This window comes from Telmatherina bonti, assembly GCF_933228915.1.
Source record: "Telmatherina bonti genome assembly, chromosome: 6".
Lineage (NCBI taxonomy): Eukaryota > Metazoa > Chordata > Actinopteri > Atheriniformes > Telmatherinidae > Telmatherina > Telmatherina bonti.
Window position 1 is genome coordinate 35,024,520 of NC_136624.1, and position 16,486 is coordinate 35,041,005.

The 16,486-nt window shown below is 37.5% G+C and overlaps 1 protein-coding gene across 2 annotated transcripts; it reads right to left on the reverse strand.

Moving 5' to 3' along the window:
- Window positions 1-4,928: 4,928 nt before the first annotated feature.
- mdm4 (MDM4 regulator of p53) lies at window positions 4,929-13,564 on the reverse strand. 2 transcript variants are annotated; one of them, XM_079241959.1, is made up of 11 exons: window positions 13,269-13,564; window positions 12,845-12,929; window positions 12,617-12,691; window positions 11,746-11,879; window positions 11,578-11,627; window positions 11,050-11,114; window positions 9,539-9,635; window positions 9,296-9,456; window positions 7,985-8,167; window positions 7,331-7,399; window positions 4,929-7,250 (listed from the first exon to the last, which is right to left on the reverse strand). In XM_079241959.1, the coding sequence occupies exons 2-11, from the start codon at window positions 12,914-12,916 to the stop codon at window positions 6,681-6,683; spliced, it is 1,476 nt and encodes a 491-aa protein (XP_079098085.1). In that variant the 5' UTR covers window positions 12,917-12,929; window positions 13,269-13,564; the 3' UTR covers window positions 4,929-6,680. The 2 variants fall into 2 exon arrangements, with proteins under 2 accessions (XP_079098085.1, XP_079098084.1); XM_079241958.1 differs by having other exon boundaries at window positions 7,985-8,182.
- Between the last annotated feature and the right edge of the window lie 2,922 nt (window positions 13,565-16,486).

Consider the following 16,486-nt stretch of genomic DNA (forward strand, 5'->3'; position numbering starts at 1 on the left):
TAGCAGGTTTGTTGTAGTGCCATGTTCTTATTTTCTAATCTTGAATTTAATATCTGAAGGACATTGAGAGTTTGTATTGTTCTTTTATCATTACAACCCAGTTTCTTACTAAGAACACTGTTTCTGATGTGTTAGGAGAGTGTTTTTGTATGCATTGTGCTGCTTATTTGGTAATACTGTCAAGTGGTGTTGCTAACTGGGGCCTTTCACTACAGGTGCATTCATACTGAGATCAGGTGATGAATTGGGATGAAACAATTATGTGTTTTGTGTTATGATGATGACCAGTTGCATCAAGTCTTAATCAGGCCAAAGTGATACATTTATGTGTACATTTTTATTTTAAATTTTTTTTCACCCGCTCCTTTTTTTTTTTTTTGCTTTACTTTGACTTAACTGACAGAAAAATGCATGTAGGTTCTTAAATCACATAATTAAACTTCTATCTGGATACATAAATTATTTTGAAGAGCTGCATTGTTTTCATTTTTTTCCTTATTTACACTAAAACCCCATTTTTTTCTTCTAAATAGGATAACACCCCACATTCATTACTGTCTGTGTCAGCATTTACAAAACTTGGTTCAAAAGGTTTATTTCATAGCAGAATTTTTTTGACATGTCTTATTAGAAATGTCCTGACAACAATGGTTGTGTCTCATTGAAGACTCTCAGATCCAAGGTCAGGCCTGGATTGTTTTCTCTTAGTAACGCAGGTGCAGATGTGAGTGAAATTGTGTGTCCCACTGGATGAAATAGAAAAGACATTTCTACTTGGTTTGATGCTTGTTGCCCAGACGTGAAATTTAGGGTTGAAGCAGAGTGCATTTGGAACTCAGCACAGGGCTGGAGAAGGCTGTCAGGTTAGTCTGTGATGGATAGTCACTGATGGTGGAGTGAGTACAAAGACGCCTGTGTTGGACTCAAGGGTACAGCAGGGAGGGGGTCTGCAGTGTGTCAGAGTCACTCATAACCTTCTGTCATCTTAACCCATTGTCAGCAGAACTAGAGAAGATGTGTGTGTATGTGTGTGTGTGTGTGTATTAAAGCGTAGGGCATACACTTGTTTGAGAAACAAGTCCCCCACTCAGCATTTTGAAGTGTGCACTTAAGATACAATATACAAGAGGAAATTGAGTGTTTATGTTCTGTTTGCAGATGCTCCGATGCTTCAGCCTACATCCAGCGCATCAAACTAACTAAACACACATTACATCATTTCATATTATTCAGGTGACAAGTAGGACATTTTAATTTTACCCCCATAAGGTTCAGGTGTTTAGATTAGATACATATTCAGAAATGTGTATGAGCTTGTGTGTCTTCTTTCAGAGATTGCCATGTCACTGGTAACACTGTTCCTCTTCTCTGTGACAAGCAGCAGCACATTGCAGAACAGCTGAGCTTGAGGGGGATGAGGAGAGAGGGCTGAGTCCTCCTCACCCCAGGTTAGCATCAAGATCATCACTAACCTGGAAAACGGTCATCCGAGCACAGACAGGAAATCTCCGATATGTAAGAGGAGAGTAACATAACATCAGTAAGGGAGTGTTGACTGAAGGCGGGTGGAGCAGGACGTCCGTCCAGAGAGCTCTAAAAGCAGACATATTACATGAAAAGAGATTATTTCATTTAATTTTAAGAGACAAAAAAATGAACTTTTATCATCTTTTAGAATCAATATCAAGATGCCATAAGGCTGCATGTAACCAACAGCTTACTAAAAAACATTTTCCTCATTTTCCTTATAATCAACCCCCATTTGCAACAGTTGTTGAGAATTAACTGGATGGAAGTCGAAGCAGAGCAGCTGCTGCCATTTTACCATTAATCGTTAACAAAAACCCAGTTGCAACACAGTTCCTTACTGGTAAACTCCAGTTAGTTCATCATAAATAAAGTCTGAGCAGTTAATTAACCCTAAATGTCATAATTACCTTTTTATTTCAAACCTGAAGCTTCTCCAGCATGTATTAAAGGTTTGAGGAAAGTAACTTTTTTAAATAAAAGATGTGCATTGTTATAGCAGAAGTGGGAAGGGATGTTGACATCAAAATAAAAAAAACAGTCAAGAATATATACTTCAATATGAAAAATACCAAATCTCATTTCGGGGTCTGGATTGCTGGTTGTTTCTACAATATTCTGCCTGAACTCTGGATTCATGCAGTAATAATATATGCTAGTAAGGTGCCTCTGAGAGAGGGCACGGTCACCATAGTGACCGGTTGCCCAAGTCCTTCATTTAGAGATACTGTTTTAATACAGTCACCATGATAACTGTAAATCCATCACTGAACCCTTTAATGTAAGGATTCAGTGATGGATTCCTGGTTGCAGTGATTTTACATGATAAATCAGTCTACTTGTGCTCAAAGACAATCAAAACACGCAACAGAATTAGAATAAATCAATTGAAAATCCTGGAAAATAAAAAAGAATAAATTGATTAATTCAAGCAGTTGGATCTGATTACCACACCACTGCTCCCCACTGGTGCTGTTGACTAATGACCCTTACATAAGCTGCACTGCCGAACCATTTGACTGATGCCTAAAGGTGATGCGACACTACTACGGATCGGCTAATCATCAGGAGAATACTCCCATTCATTCCTATTCAGAATGAAGTGCCCCACCTGTGTTTTCACAAGGCTCTGGAGGCCTGGAGAAAGCTTTCTAAAGTCAAGCGGGGGAAACAGTAGTTCTGCAGCTCGGCCATGCTGCTGCTCACTGGGGCTTTTATCGCAGAGTAATCCCCCCTACAACAAACAGAATGGCCGGCATGTGAATATGCAGCTGTCGCAGTCTTAGTGCAAGTGGTGTCATGTTAAATCACAGGAATGGACTGAGCCCCTGAGCTATCCGTTGCCCTTCCCTTCACTGGCATCCCACTCACCACGAGGCTCCAGAGCTCACAGACAAACACACATGCATCCTCATACCCATGTACATAACCCACTTCCCACCAGCATACTTTGAAGCACATGGTCCCACTAAAGTTATTGACGGTAAATATCCTGTGTTCCACTGCTACAAACAACCAGATTATTTACATGACATACTGTATATTCCAATAATTCCACTGGCTGTATGATACTCAAAGCAAGCATCACGTACAGGAACACAAAGAGGATTAATCTCTTTGAGACTGACACTTTACTCCAATTAATCTGAAAGGTATCTGAATGATCCCTCATAAAATCCACCCAGTTAATTTGAAGGCACTTTACACCATGACATTACCAAGTGTAAATAACACTCAGCATAGTTTCTTTAAGAAGTATGATTCACCTGTACATACCCGCAGAGGGATGGTAGATTTGTGTCAATGGAAAAACTATGTTTCTATGCAGAAACTATGGAAATTTTTCAGTTTGGGCTTTTAAATCAGACTCCCCGATACAAATAAAAAAAAAAAAGAGATGCCATGTCATTTTCATTTGGCGCATCGCCATCTACCTTGTTTGTATTTTTCATTTTAAACTGTCTTTTTCCATCTTCCTGGCTTTGTTTTTCTCTGGCTTCTGTGACCTTCTCTCATGTCAGCGATGGGACAAAATTAGCGGCCTGGTTTCTGGAGCAACAAAATAGCCGGACACAACAGAGGGGAATGTGTGTGTGTGCGTCTAAACGGAGGTGAGAAAGGAAAGGTCCGGGCCATGCAGATACAGTTACAGATATCCAGACACACAACCTGAAGAAAGGAAAGGAAGGTAAACAGACTAGGGAACGCTGTCACGGAGCCATTAACATGAAGGACACAGGAAGTTGGTGACATCTAAATATAACATGTATATTTATAAATGAGTTTTAAAATCACAAATAAACTCAAGAAGTCGTAAAAAGGTGGGGTAAAAAGACATTTCTGTAGGAAGTACTGCATGTTATATACTAAAGAGGATGAACAGAGTATGTGTTAAGTTATTCCTAGATGTTGAAATGGAAGTTCGGTCACCATGGAAACATGCAGCTCCCCTACCACTCCCTGGGCTGTGCCATTCTAGAGCTGCCAAGGTCTGGATGCCATGTCACCAAGGGTGTTACACCACTCTTCATCTTTATGCTGTGACGCACCAGATGCCACAGACAAAGCAGTGTGCCATTGCAGAATTAGATACAGAGTGAGATGAAGCTTTTTTGGTTGTTACAAACATTTAGTGTCCTAGTACAAATCACATTGATATGATGTTCCTATGACAACATACAGTGCTTTTTAGCATCTGCACAACTCAAGAATGCATATTTCCACCAAGCTGAAATGGAAAAAAAATATTCAGAATAGTTTCCAAGTAGTATAAATAGTTAATCACCAAGCTGTCACTCTTTTGGTTTTAGGTATCATGTCCCGATCGATAGATTCTTAAGAGAAAATTTAACTGCACACATTAGTTGCTAAAAGTTCTGAATATGATAAAAAGCTTTCTGTATTCTCCGTCACCACCGTACATGTGGTTCCTCACTGAATCCATGTGTGATTACAGATAGGGTGCAGCTTAACAAGGGGCTTTCCACAAACAGGAAATGTATCCTAATGAGTAATCTGTACGTAAATAACACCCTGAGCTTAAGTAGCTGCAGTATTTATAAACCAGCTAGATTGCATCAGAGTTGCAGCTTCAAACACAGTAGAGGACAGTGTGTCTGCCCCACTTCTCAAGAACAGGACAGAAATAAGCAGAAGACGAGCAAGCAGCGGAGGAACTGTGAGTAAGCAGGGGAGAGTCGCAGGTGCCGGGAATTCTGATCCCAATCAAGGAGTAGAAGACATATGACAGCTGGCCTGTCATACTATGACTTATTCTTGAGTCAACACACACATACATACTTACAGGGGGGAGGGACTGTATATCAACTGTCCCTGTAGCAGGCAAGAGAACCAAATAAAACACTTAACTTTTAACTCTTTATTGCTTAACAAAACAACATGTACTCAATCTGTCACAACAAACATAAAACCAAAAACAATTTAAAAAAAAAAAGTACCATATATGAGCACATTATATTAATATCAGTAATTACAACAATTAGGTCTATTAATCTGAACCAGTATTACTATGATGCAATACTTCATTTACATGAGGTTGTCTCTTGTTCACTTTCTGGGTGCAGGCTAATGCTGATCAATTCAAGCTTTGTTTAGCTTTTAAATGGCAAAGCTGTGCCACCAGCTCTGTGTGGGCTCTAGTAGTGGCAGCAAGCATGCTTTATATGCTTATTATACTGTATACTGGTACTTTATAGCTTCTGTTAGCAATAGTTACAAGCATGAAATTTCTCTCCACCTGGTGGTAAAAAGCTTAAGCGCAAGCATGAAGAAAAAAGAACCATCAACAATCTGTACAATACACAGTCAAAAACCTTCCGTCACCAAGTATTTTTCATATGAGAAATATATAGAGGATGTTGTGTTTATCTGTAAAGACTCATAAAAGATTAAACCTCAATGTGGAAGAGCGATACAATCTTCATATAATGCAGAGCCATATAGTAAAATCTAATTAAATACAAATTCCAGTTCAAAATAAATTTATGGCAGTGGAACGCTTAAATAAAACTCTCCCTAAGTACTTTGCAGACATCTTGAGGTACTGTACGTCTCATAACTCTCACATTTATGAAATCATAAATCAAACATTAGACCTCTGTTACATGTGCAACTTTTCTGCATCTTAGATGTTCAAATTAAAATTGAATTATAAATAATATAGCAAACATACATAAAGTGTTCATTTATCATAAGTGTTGGGATGCGGAGAACACTGACGGATAATATTTTAACATGAACAATTCAGACATAATATTCTGCAGGCACCACTGTCATCAAAGATTTGGCAATTTTAGGCATTTAACGCAAACATCAAATTACCAACTAAATGTCATTAAGATACTTGAGCTGCACATTCTCAAGCAGGTTTAATTCTGTAATGAAATGCTATTTAAGTCAGTAGCAATGCATGTATGTTACCACACATTTACTTACAGGTATTAAAGTTTGGAAATAAGCGTTCATAAGTCTAAAGGAGCTGAAAAGATTATATTTTCTTATTTACTCTTCCTTCAGTCTTGTTTTTATCACTCATATTTCAGAGCTACAGCACCTAACAGTTGCCAACACTGCTAGTTTAGAGAACGTTTCTTGTTTTTACATTTCAGTATTGGTCTTTTTAAATGTCTGTCCAGACAATCTCTGAAGCAAAATCAGCTCAAGGAAGAAAAAAAAAATCTTTCAAAGCTGCCGCTGCATGAATGTAACACATTACTAAAACTTACAAAGCATGAAAAACAAAACAGATAAGCAAACAAAACAGGCCTTCATGAAATCAAACAGAGATCATCCACGCTATGCACTCCTATGTGAGAATTTAATAAATAAATAAATACTTCTGACTTGTCCCTTTATTTTAGTATGGTAGCAAAACCAACATGTGGTATGATAAATTCTTGTTTAGGGTTTTATCCAACAACATTTAAAGATGGTGTGACCCAAAAGAAGCCTGGTAAACAAGAGCAATCTCCACCAAGTGCCATGTTTTATGCATACCTTTGTAGATTCTGTGTTTGTGAGGTGCATGTCTTGAGTTTGGGTATTTATGACCATGCAGCTGATTTGTTGAATCTGTTTACCTGTTTTCATTTTGGTTAAGGTCCCAGAACATAAACAGTCTCCATTTGTGCTTTTTAAAGGATAAATATCTTAATAACTTTCTGAATAATCTTTCCACAACCTGGACAAGGAGCCTGGAACTTATGCAGCCTCCTTGCACAAGGAAAACAGGTGAGCAGGTGAGCTGTACGTCCGTGTATTATATTGCCATTACGTGGTCGCACTCGACAGAGCTTGCAAGGCTCCAACAGTGCCTCGGGTCGAACTTCTTCAACCTCCATACCAAGATTTTCCTGACTCTCTCCTTCTGATAACTGCTCATCCCTGTTAAAGCTAGAGGGCCGCAGGCCTTTGCCTTTACCCTTAATCATAGTGGGCAGTGGTCGATCAGCAGTGGAGTGGGAAGGCAGGATAACAGGATCAGATACTGTCCTGGTGCAATCTGGGACATCAATCCCTGTGTCACTGTCGTCGTCTTCATCATGGGTGGTGAGAGACCTACATGCTGGGATGTCAGGGACAGATAAGGAATGAGCAAGTCGAGGGACATCTTTGTACCAGTTTTTCCGCAGAGCCCAACAGCGAACACAGTACTTCTGGAGAGGTATGTTATACTTCCTGCACTCTGTGCACTGCCACGCATCCTGGGAAACAAAAGAGATGAAAACTTAAGTCTTTGCAGTTATAATTAAGTAGACAACCTTACATGTGCAGACATACAGACCTGTGTGGAGATCTCTGTGTCAGTGTCATCACTCAAACACTGAGAGTCTTCATCCGGCTCCTCCTGCATCTACGCAAATGTCACTTGTGTTAATTGTATCATCTGCAAGCCTGATGGTATAAACTGATAATGTAACTGGTTATTTAGTTATTTTATGCTCCTTGATTCGAGATCAAGATTTAAAGATTTAAGTACCAATTAACCAATCAGAGGTACAAATATCCACTTCCGATCAGAACTTTACCCAATATTTTGGGGCTTTTGACTTTATTCTTGATGACGTTTAAGAAAAACAAGGTAGAATGAGTCATGAGGAATAACATTCTGCAAAGCTATTCCAAATACTGTTTGTTTATTTGTCACACACACAATATACACTGTACACTGATACGGGGAAATTCCTTTTTTGTTCATGCTTCCCACAGAAAAAAATTGTTGGAGGCGTTATTTAGCTGATGGGCTTCCAAGTTATCCCCCAGGAAAACTTTTAAGGAGGAAAAACTGGGACATCTGTAAGTTGAACTGAGATTATTACGTGATCCCCTGTTTAACTAAATCTATGAAGAGAGCTCTGGCATACTACACATATTTTATATCTAGTGAATGTAAAACAACAAGGACTCAATGAAGATAAAATTTCAAAGAAGCTCCTACCTCTCGATCTGCCTTCTCCTCCTTCCCTCCACCATAATCATCCTCGAGTGAACCTTCCCCTTCTCCTCTGCTTCCTTCTTCCAGCGCAGCTTCTTTCATTTCCACGCTCACCTGTTCACTCTCACCCTCCGTTAGGAACCAGAGGTCATCTGTAGTGTCCGACACTATGGCTGTGTCCTCCTCCTGTGCAAGAGACAGCTGACTCATCAGTCAGACTACCACCCACCATTACACTCCAGTTTCAACCGCAATATAAATTCCGATTTGGAAAACGCAAATACTGTCTGCGATTAAAACACAACAGGACCTAATTATTCCTAAATCATTGAAACCATAAATTCAATTGAAATAGTACAAATAAAATGTCACTTGTTAAAAAAGTAAGAAGCTACATAATTTATGTCAATTTTGAGTTTGATTCTAGCAGAAGAATTTACAACAAGCTCAGGCTTCATGGTAAACCCTAAACAAAAGTAGTGGTTCTGCATTCCAGTGGTGTCAAAACACGTCAAGGACTAGGGGTTGGAAAATCGAATCGAAAATCAGGATTTTTTTGCTGCACAATTTTAAAATCGCTTTTTTGTTTAAAAAAATTTGATTTTTTTTTTTTTTCCCCCCAAATAAATATATATAATTTTTTTTTTTAATTTTTGTCATTTTTATTGTTTTTATTGATCTTTTGACTTGTCATCTTGGGCATAATAGCAGCAGAGTGATCGTCTGGCTACTGTGTTGTTTTTCCCAATTAAAATGAAGAAAAATGACGAGCAAAAAAATAAGTTTTATACATTTTTTTTTTTTGCTTTTAATCTACAAAAATTAGCAATATCAAAGAATTGTGAGAATCGCAATTTAAATCGAATCGGGACAAAAGCTATCGTCACAGCCCTATCAAGGACCATCTCAAGCATCAACCAGTTGCATTTTTTACCTGATTCCACGGACTAAGGGCTGCAGCCCATTTTTTAATCAGCTGAAAATGTTATGTTTTAGGTTATATGATAGCTTTAAAGTGCCAAACATCATATATATGTGGTCAGGGTTAGGGTTAGTTTACCATTGTCATTTTTATCTGCCCCATTCATATATATGAAGATCAAATTAGACAATTAATGTCTAAAACATTGGATACTAACTCCGTCTCTCATCTAAAGAGCAACATTTTTCTTTGATAATGAGATTGTGGGGGGTTCTGTCGCTCAGTTTATTTCTCTGTCTGCATAATCTTTTGATGCAACACAGGGCTGCTATATGATGAATAAGGGGGTGAGAGAATCTGAGGATTTTCTAACAACATATCAGTTGTCTTACTTGGTTTGTATGGATATCAGTTGAGCCGTTGCTCCTCCGGCTGTAATTATTACGCAGATTACCCAGAAACCACCAAGGCAGGCCAGACAGATCCCATTCCTCCAGAGTAACATCCAGTTTGGGGCGCTTGCAGGCTGAGCGTGGTAGTCCTTCAAGAGACTCTGAAGAGGTTTTTAACAGTTAAATTAAGCTTAACATAACAGAAATTGTTTGAGCATACTAAGTACATCACTGACTGCTTACCGTCATCTGGCTCCCGAGGACGTCTCTGGGAGGGTGTCTGCAGGAGAGGCCCATCACTGCCGGCCATCGTTCCTGCTTTGACTACACCTCCACATATCTACAGAGAGATTTCAGACAAGAAAATTAGAAAGCAGAGCCATGACTGGGCACATGGAGGACTCTCAGCTCCTTTTCAAGATGGCCTCTAGTTCTGGGGTAGTGGTAAAGGGGAAAAAAAGACAACGGGTCGGGTGGGGGGGGGGGGGGGGGGGGGGTCAAAGATCTTTAAATATACAATTTAGTACCAAAACTAAAAGAAGCGTACTAATTAACACATAAAGCTCATGTGTGAAAAAGGGTATTTAATTCATTGTGTTTCCACAAAAAATACAAAGCAGGACAGACAATAAATTCAATTATTTAAAATTTTATTACTTCAGAAATGCATAATTATTCATAATTTATTTACTTATTTATTTATAATTTATTTATTTAGAAATTTCTTTAGGGAAAAAAGACAACATCCCTCATACTAAAAGCATGGAAGTCCACAGAAGAAAAATGACATAACTTGATGCATCACAATTTAAAGCATTTTGACCCTCCAAATGCAATCTCCAAATCTGAAGACTCAATGGAGTGAAAGTCGGTCATGTAGCAACTCAAAATGCCATCATTCTTTTGATTAATAAAGAAAAACAGAAAAAGATTTATCGTCGAGAGATTAATGTGAAAGATCTAAAATAAAAAAAACACATAACAAAAACAGAAAATAGAAAAGGAGGGGATGAAAAGAAAAGAGGGATGGGTAAAGAAGTTCAGGGTTATAAAGGCCCGTGGCTGATCAGGAGCTGAGATCCTCCAGTTTGGATCAGAGAAGAGAACTCTGAGACAGACAGAGACAGTGACTCTGCCCCCCCATCCACCGGGTGGAGCTGGTGGGTCGCAAAAAGGTGCTATAAAACCCACCAGGTTAAACCAAGGATGGGGTTGTACAGAGACGGTGCCACTCTGTACAAACGTACACGAACGAAGACAGCAGACTTTAACTCAATCCTCCTCAGTACACACAAGTTTAGAGGTGCACAACTTACTGAAATAAACTTCAAGTAACTACAGATATGCCAGGGAAAGCATTCATATTCGAGAAGCTGTGCAGTCTTTGGAGGTGTAACAATACACTGTTCTAGAAGGATACAACAATTCAATGATCAAATATCAATAAGCATCGATCCAAACTGAAAGTATGTATCAAATATCAATATACTTCATAAGATGTGCTTAGAATATGAAATTGATTAGATAAGAACTAAGTAAATTTATTATTACAGCACTATTTACTGGTTAAAAGACACAAACAGCTAAAAGAGATAATATCCAAAGGTGTGATGTGAAACTATAATGTGTTGATAGATCATATAATCTGAACCCCTAGCAGTTAGCCTGCACCTTCAAGTCCATTAGTGTTGTGTGCACTGAGGTGAAAAAGATGAGGGTCTCTGTTTCTTCTGAGCACCATGCTTCAGCTTTACCTGACCACGATCCTCCACTCCGCCCTCTACACATTCACGGCCCACAGAAAGATTCTCTGCAGCGTCTGCATTTCAAATGAGACAGTAACAGACAAAAGGACAGCCCCCCTTTTAATTATAGCATTGCACACTCTCACTGAGGCCCTTTTGGATTTGAAGAACAAGCTGGAAAAACTTGTGTTCCTCTTGAATGTAAAAAAAAAAAAAAAATCCCTGCATCCTCAGGCAATGCAAGAAGGGTCATAAGTGCTCACAATGTGCATATAAGAGGAAATATTACACTTAATATAGACAAAAATGATCAGCTGTAGTCTGCCCATTCATCTTCTCTTCAAAACTCTGGTAAGATGCAAATCAAATAGGGAATTAATAATAATTTAAAAAAAAGAAAAAAAAACAAGGATCAAATAAAGATTGGTGATTTTCAATGCACCACAAATGTTCAATCTATCAATTATTTGATGATTTTGCTTTACAAAAACATAAAAAAGGATCAAATTTAAAACTCTAAAAGCAACAATTACTTACCAGCACAACCAAGCACAACCAGGTACTTCTTGAGCATTTCATATACAGGGCTGCAAAATAAGAAAAGTTTAAAATAAACTTTAAATTTAAAAATGTTAATATGCAGTATAGACTTGCAATGCTGCTTATAAGCAACAAGAAGGATTGTTTGTTGGTGTGAGATCATACCTTGGGTTTTTGACAGAGAAGCTCTCAACTTCTAGCAGTTCTCCCAAAGGATCATCCTGGCAGTGGACGATGTGCTGCCTCTGTTTGTCATACAGTTGCTTCCCCATGATGTACTGACCCAAGTAGTGCATCACCTATACAAGTAAATTGAATAAAAAGTTGGGGTTTTTTTTATTTTTTTTGCAGAGGTGCTGAAATGAATTTACTTTTAGGGACAGTTATTTTTTTTTTTGTACTTGTCAAGAGACTAAACTTCTGTATTACACAGAGAACGGCCATTGCTGTACTAAAACTTGCATGAAACTCAAGAGATATTAGATATTCCAGTAAATCTAACAAAGATTTGATAATATTTTCACACTAATTTGAAATTAGGCTGATGTTATACCAAATAATTATAAAGTGTGCACAAGGATTTACAAATAGCTTCTTCTTTTTTCCCCAATTTACAACATAGCAGTTTAGCAATGCTTTGTTGGTACATTTACAATGCCTTGCATTAAAAAAAAAAAGTTATAAAAGCCACACAGTGCACAATTTTAACATTATGAGCTATGTATTAAAATGCAGAAAGGGAGACGCAGGCGTAGCATAAACTCTGTAATGCGAACAATAATCCAAAACAAATAGAAAAATAAAATAAGAATCCAGAAATACAAGGGGATCACTATGTCTATCAAAGCTTCCCTTGGCAAAATAAATTTGCTCAGTAGCATCCAGAACATCAGTCTGCTTGCTTGAATGCTGGACAAGACAATTTTTTTTTTTAAAAATGTAGCAAAAAATGATCCTGCAGCTTTTCAAGTAATACAAGGCAATGAACAAGTGATGCAGACTGTAGCAGTTCTTGACATTTTATGAGACAGCTCACCTCTTTGAGTGTGAAAACATCCTCCTGAGCTCCAGCAACACGCAGAATCTGCAGGAGAGGGGCCTTTGGTTGCACCTGGTCAAGTAACAATGCCACTACTTAGTATTGAAAATATTTATTTGATTCAAATATGTTATGTGTATATATATATATATATATATATATATATATATATATATATATATATTTATTTTTTTTTTTTTTTTTTTTTTTTTTTTTTTTTTGTACCTGATTACCCTCTCCGGGTAGTGTCCTGCATGAGGAGCTTGAGGCCAGAGGGTGGGCTGACAGGGAGCTCATAGTAAAACTAAATCTAACACACAAATGTCCAGTATAAGCCAGAATTCTGATCCCAATCAATAACAACTCCTTTCACCCTACTTACTGGCCTACAAGGTTACATATCATTTCAATACCCTTCAAATCTAAAAATGTGAAATAGAATATATCATAATAAAAATAGCCACGTGTAATATTTGGGTATGAAGGTCTGTGTTGGTCTAATATGATGGCCCGTACTAACATACGACTAGACAGCTGTTACAAAACTGTTCACTTTCCCTTTACAGCTACAATTATTACCGTAAAATAGTAGGGAAAATATCGTTAAGTGCTCAACAATAGCATGCAAGTATATAATTGCGGGTGTTACCTTTCATAGACAGGTAAACTGCGACGTCCCGAGATAATTAATTGATAGCATATTTGCGAATGTTGCTTGAAAACGTGTACGCTAAACTAGCACCAAAGCTAACGTTAGCTTACTGAGGCGAGTAGCTAAAGGCTGATAAAATACCGTCATTAAAGTTAACTCATCGTGAAAACCTGGAATCCTTTCAACGTTGCCTCATTCTTTTACATCAGCCATTGTCACGCAGCTGATGAATTATTGGGTTTCCAACATTAGCTAACGCTACTAAGCTAGCTAAACTTCAAATTCAAAAATCGATCAAGATTGCGAAACAACTTCCGGATACGTCGGATGAATGTGGCGCCCCCTCCTGTTCAGCACGAGGAACATATGGGCTGTCTGAATAAATGCTTTTAGTCCACAAAGTGTTGTTGTCACATGCTTCATTTTCCTGAAAGGACCTTTGTATTAGAAAGTATTTGTTGTTAACTTGGCTTTTACTTAGTATTTACTACATTAGTCTGGACATTTGATTTATTTATTTGTACTTAATTCTTTTTTATTGATTTTTTTCTTCTTCTTTTCTTTTTTTTATCTGCTTTTATAATCTTTGTTATATTATTTTTACTTGAAATATTTATTGTTTTATTATTACTACTATCTTATTTTATTTTTCATTTAATGTATTTTATCATTTTTAGGATGTCTTCCAGGGTGTTTCCTCAGAGGGAGCCCTCTGCACTGGGTGTCATAATGGCTATGGCTGTGGGGGCGCCTTGGCCCAGTCTTTTGACTGGTGACCGTGATGGTGCCCCTGGTACTGTGGTCTGGTTGACTCCTGGTGCAGATGGCTCCTGCTATGGTGTTTCTTACCAGGCTCATCTGTGCTCACCAATAAATAACTAGGTAGGTGTATATGTGATGTTTAAGAGTAGTGTTGGAAATTAATGTTATTTGGGTGTGTGTATGAGTGTCTATGCGTTTAAAAGTGAGAAGGGAGGGGCTGATGAATTTTTCTTTGTTGTGTTTTTATATCATGTAAAGCACTTTGTGTTGCATTTTATTGGAGAAAAAGTGCTTTATAAATAAAGTTTGATTTGATTTGATTTGTTTCTAAAGCTTGAAGTATTCCAGTATCATGAACTTTCAGCCGAGGTCAATACTGTTTACTACTCTCTTTGTTCAGCCATTTACAATGTTTCATAACTTGACATGCTTGTGACTTTTATTATTATTATTATTATTATTATTATTATTATTTTATTTTTTTTTATTTTTATTATTATTGTTATTATTATTATTATCATCATCATCATCATCATTATTATTATTATTATTATTACTTATCACAAGCAAAAAACACTATGTAGATATCCACATGTTCTCTGCTCATTTACTTGAATTTTATTGATAAGAAGATCTCTTTCTGCTTGTATTATACACTAAAAGCATTGTGGAAAAACTATATCATGAGAAAATATGTGTTCATGTAATGGGTCGAAAAGCTCTTGGATGCAGTATATTGACAACAACTGCTTTCCATCCTTTTTGAAAGCTTGAATACCTGCTTCAACTGCTCTTTTTCATTTGTATTATTATCAATCCCGTATTGTAGTAGATGCAAATGATTGAATTTTGGCTTTTTATGTTTAGACTTTCAAACATGAAACAGTATGGGTCTATGGAAACTTCTGATGATCTCTTTCATGCCGTTGCTCCCTCTGTCGCTCCTCACCACAAATCTACCTGATGCCTGTTGACCCCATGAGACTACCACTGGGACATTGGTGGGCGGGGGGAATTGAAACAAAAAGTGCATGAAGTCAACTCCACAGGAGGAACACAGTATTCCAGAGTGTGATAATCTGATTCTGTTCGAGGGCATGGCTGTAAAACTGCTCGCTGCGATGCTCCTGGTTACCTACATTTGTGAAGGAGGTGAGCTTTTATAAGTTGAAAGATGTTTCATGAGGAATTCAATTCTTTCAGCTTTATTGCTGTGCTAAAATTAGTGCATCTGTGTCATCCTGTTTATCTGGTAGCTCTGCTGGAAAAATCTACTGCATATGACTTCCTGCAGAAAATAAGAGAAAGGCGTGGACTGGAGTGTTTTCCTGGAGGGTGCAGCACAGAGGTCAGCGAGACTGGAGAGGTGATGGAAGTGAATGTAGGATATGTAAGTAAGCATATATACTCTGATTTTACAGTTACAGTTTGCATTTAAACCAGCTTCTACTGTGTACGTGCTCGACATGGAAACCCAACCATGTCTTTTCAGTTGTTAGGCTGATAAACTGCATCACGAATAATAGTTACTATTGTCTGTAAAACAACTAAATAAACCATTCAGTTTTCCTTTGTAGTTATACCAATAGACACATAAGAGGTCCACAGCTATGCAACTTTCTATATTGCATAATGTGTTAGAATATTTTTTACCAGTACTAAAAGAAAAATTCCTACATTTCTTCTTATAATTAATGAGACATCAACTGAGTTTTCAATGAATTTTGACATAAACTACCTTTACACTCTCATCACATTATTATATATTGAAATATTTTACATTTAAATTATATTGGAAATGCAAAGACTTGTACAACGTATTCAGGCTAAAAGGTTTTTTTTTTTTTTGTTGTTTTTTTTTACAAGTGTAAGTGTCAGTAACTGTATACATCCTCAACAGGAGAGTTTTAGTGAAAGGTGTCCCTGTTTGAGCAGCTGGATGTCTGCACAGTGAGATTCTATCCACATGTAACTAAACATCACGAACAAAGACTGCATCCAGAGAGCAGACTAAGAGCTGAGAAGTGCTCCTCTGTTAAAGGTGAAACTCAGTCAACCGTGTCAGTGAAGCGTTTACCATTACTGTGTTCCTACATACCAAGTTTGCAAAGACATTAACATTGACTTTGTTACTTAGTGCACCTGCTGCACATATCACATAGCCAATAACCAGAGGGTGAATGTGGTTCTGTTGGTACATGATTTGTTGTTTTACTGTGAGTTTTCATAAGAAGGGAAAACTACTGTGAAAATCTATGCTATGCTTGCAGTAATGCATTTAACTTGTGGTTTACAGGAGGAGAGTTCAGTTTTGCTGTACAATGGAGCTGCTGTCAAAAAAGAAATAAACAATGTAAGTTGTAATAGTTTTATACTGAATCATAAATTCCGAGAAGAAGCTTACAGATTGAAATCTTTTATTTTATCATTTGATGCTATTTCCTTTCAAATCT